At 36.4% G+C, this 6637-nt stretch overlaps 1 protein-coding gene across 1 annotated transcript in view; it reads left to right on the forward strand.

Annotated features, from left to right (window-relative positions):
• Positions 1-2996: 2996 nt before the first annotated feature.
• Positions 2997-6637, forward strand: part of LOC309400930 (albumin-like) — a 25858-nt gene continuing 22217 nt past the window's right edge. Inside the window, exons 1-3 of the mRNA XM_081969698.1 lie at positions 2997-3136; positions 4053-4113; positions 5019-5154. Of these exons, the coding sequence (XP_081825824.1) occupies positions 3052-3136; positions 4053-4113; positions 5019-5154 (282 nt within the window). The 5' untranslated portion in view covers positions 2997-3051. The remainder of the gene's footprint in view (positions 3137-4052; positions 4114-5018; positions 5155-6637) is intronic.

The following is a 6637-nucleotide window of genomic DNA, read 5'->3' on the forward strand; positions in this document are numbered from 1 at the left end:
ATATCAGCACAAAATGACCATACTAAATATAAAATTGAGACTCACATTACTTTTATAATCTGTTTTTCTTCTAATGCGAGTGTTTTAATTGAATCTAATATCTAAAAATCTGGGGATTAATGTAACAATTAATATGTATATGAAAGGAATTATGTGCAGGAAACTGCAGTAGTAAATGAGTTATACCTAACATGCTACAAACATAAAGCAGAACTACTTACTTTGGTTCAACCTTCTCTAATAAAACGGATTTTTTTCCACCAAGTGATTATGAAGAACAAATGGTTGAAACTTAGACACTTATAGAAACATAGTCAAGGGATGCCTAATTACTTTGAATGTGCTTAAATTTCTAATACTGGATTCAATGAATCACGAGGAACTTGCAGAAAGTCTGATTGAACATTTTTTTATGGTATCTCTAAGTAATTGAAGAGAATAGACCAAACAACTGGAAGAAAACAAATGTTGTTGCAGAATTCTTATTCTATTTTTTAATCTCATCTCTTTCTAATCTTTAGTCTTTCTGACTCCATTCCTAAGTGTTTGAGCTACCAGTTTGCAAATTCAGCAAATGAGTCTAGTAATTGCTTGTTGAATAGATAACCTTCTCTTAATCAAAAGTCACCATCTCCAAAATTCAGTCACATGTTACCTTCTGGGTAGGTACTTTTCATCAGAACCACCTCCCAACTGTAATGAGCATTCCTTCCTCCCTTATCAACCACAGTTTAGGCTGCTCATTCTCAGTAAACAACGCTGAACTGTCTGATGTTGCCTTAAAAGTATTCTCTCTGACTTCCTCTCACACCTCTTCCCTCTTTTTCCGTCTCGCAGGCACATCTGGCATATTAATCAGCTTCATTTGTTGTTCTGATCTTTCTTGGTGTTGCAATGCTTGGTAAGCGGGTAGTATGTCGATGTGCCTATTGATGGAGTTGTTATCGGAAAACCAGGCTTCTTTCAGTAAACGTCCCCCTTTTGTTATATCATGTGCAACAACTTTTGCCTCTTGAAAATTGAATATGTGATTGTGTTCTTTCATGTGTGTCCAGATCTGAGAGCCGTGTTCTTTGCGCCAGACAGCCAGTTCATGTTCATGCATTCTTTTGCACTCTGACGATGTTAGCAGTTGCTAACGAAAGCTAAGTGAGAAATATATTTTAAAAGTTCCGGAGAGCCCAATAAAATGAGTGTGTGTGTGTATGTTATTCATCAATAACAATTATTAATGTGAACAATAGATTTAAGTTGCAAAAGAAAAATAGAATCAATTCAGTGTTTCAGACTGTTTAATCAAATAACTCAGTTTTAGAGAAATTTGAGAATTTAAAATACTTTGTCATCTTTTTAACCAAAATGCCAAATCAAATTGAATTTGTTTTATAAATGGTTTGAAGGCAATGCTTCCATACACACCCATTTACAAGGTTCACCATGTCGATTAGCTTATTGATTAAGTCATGTGTATATTTTGGACTTCTCAAAAAAATGCATTTTATAACACCAAATTGTTATTTAATAACTTCTTTTTAAAATTGTTATTTTAAAATTTATCAAACCTACAAAACTTAACAAACAAGTCCCTTTAATTTTGATCATATATGCGTGTGTGTGTGTGTGTGTGTGTGTGTGTGCATGTGTGTACGTCAGTGTGTTTTTAAGTCAGTTTTAATCCATAGTGGGATAGATCAACAATACATCCTGTTTTTAATGGGTTAGGATAGTCAAAGTTGAAAAATAGATGACCTCCATTAAACTTCATATTCGTGAAAGCATCTGGGTAACTTTGGGCAAACCTTTCTCTTTCAGTCCAAGGGATTTTTCCTATATAATTAGATGTATTATTATTTCCTTAATTTCCTTCATAAATTACGAACTTGAAAATCATTGATCTAATAGCCATAAATGATTGATCTGGGATGATGATGATAATGATAACAATAATATCCCGTTTTCCCCAAAATAAGACATCCCCAGATAATAAACCTTCCCCAAAAATATTTAAATGCATGCGTATCTGTAGGAGGGGGAAGGGAGAGGGAACATTCCGTGAGACCTCACACACCCTTACCTAATGGCTGCTCCCACAACCCTATCCACCATGCTCTTTCTGTCACAGTAATGGCCATCACAAAAAGAGCAGCAGGCCCACCGATGCACAACACAGCAGCAGCCATGCGGTGACAACACTCGCTGCCTCCTGAACCTCAAAAATAATAAGACCACCTCAAAAATAAGACCAAGTATTTATTTGAGGGGACAAAAGAAAATAAGACCCTGTCTTATTTTCAGGGAAACACAGTGTATACATACATAGAAAGAGTTCTGGATTAGCAACAGAGAGAGATGCAAGTTTAATTTCTCTTTTATGCATGGCAAGCCAGATGTATGAGTCTGCATCTGTTGCTTTCTCTCAGCCTTAGACTGAAAATTTCTTTATCACCCAGTACTAGATCAGCATGATAATTAAGGGTCCTTAAATCTTAATGAAGAGATCACACATACATAGACACAGGCCCACTTCTTGTGGTGATGTTCATGGACTAATAATGATTGCTATTCTATTACTGTAGATTCTAGCCCAGATTTTCAGAGTCAGTTGCAAAAGTCAAATATTTGCTCAGATGTGTAGTCTTGAAAATTAACATCATGCACATTTGCTCTGAACCTGACGAAAAACTGCTATTCCATCTACATCAATTTGATTCACCTTTGAACAAAATTTCCAAAGGTCTAAGGTTATAGGGCAAGAGAGAAAATAGTTTACTTTACTTTTTTGAAGTGTGATAAGCTAAAAGTCTATTTATCCATGTTCTGAGGGAAAAAATGCAGACATTACTTGAGGCAATGCTTGTCTTTAACAAACAAAATGGGAAAATATTTTACTACAGTAATTATTAACAAATGTTTTTCTTTTGACCTTCTCATGGGTACAGGATAAGGTGGGTGATGATTACCCTGAGATCCAGGGCGATATACTATAAATGTTCCACCTGTCCATGTGTTCTTCCTACCTTGTCCACTCTAGCCCCCAAACAATTTGGAAACATGAAGTGGGTAATATTCATTTCTTTGGTATGCTTGGTAAGCTTTACTGAATTGAAAAACTTACCCAGAAGATATCGGCATACTGGTATGATGTTTTCTGTTTCTCATTCTCTTTTTAAAAAATCAGTTTTTCATGTCTTTAATTGATTGCTCAGATTTTTATTGAGGTTATGCTGCTACTTTGGAAATACATAGAAAAGGCATATGGGAATTGTGTGTTCCTTCAATCAAATTTCCAGACTATCCCTTTCTATTTATATTCAAACTGTATAAATATTATATATTTTCAATTGGATTTTTATCCAAGAATTTCCTAATGGATCATATTTGTTTTGTTATTATTAACTATAAAATATAGCATTTGATGGTTATGATTTGTCTATATCATTATCTACAAATCTGATTGCATTTTATGGTTATGCTTAGCAATACTTAGAGGGCAAGAAATTCCCCACAATAATTCCAAAATCGTATTTATGTGCTACTGAGCTTGAATGCCTAAATATTTTCCATGCCTCAAATCATAGCATTCTCTATTCCAGATCCTGATATTTCTTGCAATAAAATATAATACTATAAATATTTACTAGATATTACTAAGATGTTTCTTGTTCAGTTAACTTCAGCTTATTTCAAAATGCTAAGCAGAGTGGTATCAAAGAAATATAGTGTACCACTAAGAAATATCAGACAGAAGGCATCTAAACAACTTGTGATAAGAAATGGTAAAACCAATTTGTTTTATTGCCAAAAAGACCACTTAAGATATTTTCAAATGGGAATTCCTGCGAATTGCATTACATGTATTACTATTTTCTATCCTTATAAGGCAAATGGAATTCAAACCACAGTTTTTGTAATTATTTTATTTATATTGTTGGCCCAATGTTCAAAATTATTAGTGCATATTCTGAAGATTACAGGGTCCTTTTACAATATTTGCAATAATTTAGTAATAGTGACTTTTAGTGAGTAAAATGTATTCACTACCTTCTTTATAGAACATGAACACGGGGCCATCAATCTTGCCTCTCAAGTATCAGCTGATGATTTTGCTGCTATGTAAGTATTCCAGAAAATTGTGCTATAAATTACACATTTAAATAATAAAAGATGCACAAGAGATTGAAAATTAAAGTGATAATTTGCAATAAAAAATAGTATAAAAACATCATAAAATGGCTCTTCTTTTTCCCATAAAAAGAAATAAAAATATTCACAATTCAGCATTTGTTAATATATCTAATTTTAACAGACTGAGAAGGCAGACCTAGTGTAAATCTTATGTCACAGGATTTATTAGATTTTTGTTTTCGCCTTAAGAAGGGAGAATGTCTCTCTTGCTCTACTCATTTTCTTTCCTAATGCTGGAGAATCCTGAGCATGAAACTGTCAAGGTGAAAACAAGATGAACTTAGAGTCCAGGAACTTCCCAGAGCTTTTATACATTTTCCACCTGCTTGTAGAATATGTCCCCAGTAAAAAAGAGAATATTCATAGCTCAGGCTAAATTATGGAGTCCTTTGGTGCTCTGATGATGTTATCTAATTGAGCAATCAAGCAACCAATTTCAGAGTGCATAAAAGCTTCACTATAGAATATGTTGCTATCAGAGGTGGTAGTCAGCAAGTTTTGACCAGTTCTAGAAAACCTGAGCAGAAATTTTGAGTAGTTCAGAGAGCTGGTAAATACCACCTCTGAATCGCCCGTGCCCCCATCTATTCTCTGCCTCTCAAATCCCAGCTGATCGGGAGGAAATGGTGATTTTACAGTAACAGTTATCCGGAGTGGAGTGGAAATGGAGATTTTACAGTATCCTTCCTGTGCCATGCCCACCAAGCCATACCCATCAAGTTATGCCACGCCCACCAAACCATGCCCACAGAATCAATAGTAATTTTTTAAAAATCCCACCACTGATTGCTATTCACAAACTGTTTTCTTAATCACTTGTGCTTTTTCCCCAGTACCATAGTTTTATTTGCTCAAAGTGTACCAAATGCCACAATTGAGGAGGTGAAAAAATTGTCAGCAGATGTTATAGCACTTCACCAGAAATGTGTTGCTAATGAATTTTCAGACCCAGAATGTACAAAGGCTTTGGTAAGTGTTTGGAAGCTAAATTGGAGTCCGTATAGGCCAGTGACGTGCAGTGAGGTTTATTGCTGGTGAGGCACTGACGTCATCCAATGATCATCATGAAGGGAGGACTGTGACAACTTTGATCTTTGCAAGCGTGCAAGCAAAATACCCCAGGATCAAGGTGGCGATGACAGCAACTCCTTCCGCTGCACTGTGGAGAAGAGCCATGCTGTGCAGGAGGCTCCTCAGCACTAGCCTCAGATCAGCGTGAGCCGCAGTCCCATTCCCCTCCTTCCTGAGCCAACATGAAGGGGACTGCGGCTTGTGCTGATCTGAGGCTAGCGCTGAGGAGCCTCCTGCACACACGGTCCCATTTCCCTCCTTCCTGAGCGGCTCGCACTAATCTGAGGCTAGTGCTGAGGAGCCTCCTGCACAGTGTGGCTCTTCTCCGCAGTGCAGTGGAAGGAGTTGCTGTCCCCACCACCGTGATCCTGAGGTATTTTGCTTGCACGCTTGCAAAGATCAAAGTTGTCACAGTCCTCCCTTTTTTAGAGGCTTTTTAAAGCCTCACCTCAGCACTCGCCTTTTACATTTTCTTTTCTTTTCATGAGAGCAGTGAGGCTCTGCCTCCCCTGACTGCACATCACTGGTATAGACCTATAGATTAACTAAGTACTTACAAAATCCTAAATGAGTTAGTCACCAGAATGAAAAGTTTATTCTTGCAAACTTTTGGGCTTGAAATGGACCCATCATCAGTATTTAAAGTTCTGTTCAGCTATAGTTATTTGGCATATATTTAAGAGTAAAATAAGTGTATTAGCTTCATTCCTAAGAAACCAATTTCCCTCCAAATCAAAATACTTAGCATTTCTGTCCTTCAAGCTTTCAACCAGACTGCAATATCTGGCTTGTCATTCTAATGATATTGCTTATCAGTGCTCTAAACTACATTTTATTAACTTGGGTTATCAGACAAATTACAGCTGGCAGGATCATACGTATATGTATACATATAAATATACATATACATATTGTGAATTATACTAAAAATATGAGTTCAAGGTGTAGTTATAAAAGAAGAAACAGGCATTGTGATCTCTGGAACTTTAAAATATATTGCTCACTTAGCTTTCGTTAGCCACATCGTCAGAGTGTAAAAATCATTAGAGAGATATCTGCCTTTATACATTATTAATCAACTTGGCCACTGCACATATGATAAGCCCATCCACGCGCTTCCCACCTGTGATTAGCTTTGTTGTTTTTATATCAGGCATGTTAATCAATGCTCTGATTCCTTCCTCCTCTATCGAGCACAGCTTTGGCTGGTCATCCCCAGGGAATAATGCTCAGCTGTCTGATGTTGATTTAACAGCATGGATGGGCCTATCACACATGCAATGACAAATTGATTAATAGTGTACAAAGGCAGATATCTCTTTAATGGTTTTTACACTGTGACGATGTTAGCAGTGGCTAACAAAATCTAAGTGAGCAATAT

The sequence above is a fragment of the Natrix helvetica genome (genome assembly GCF_964273705.1).
Source record: "Natrix helvetica genome assembly, chromosome: Z".
In the NCBI taxonomy this organism is placed as follows: Eukaryota; Metazoa; Chordata; class Lepidosauria; order Squamata; family Natricidae; genus Natrix; species Natrix helvetica.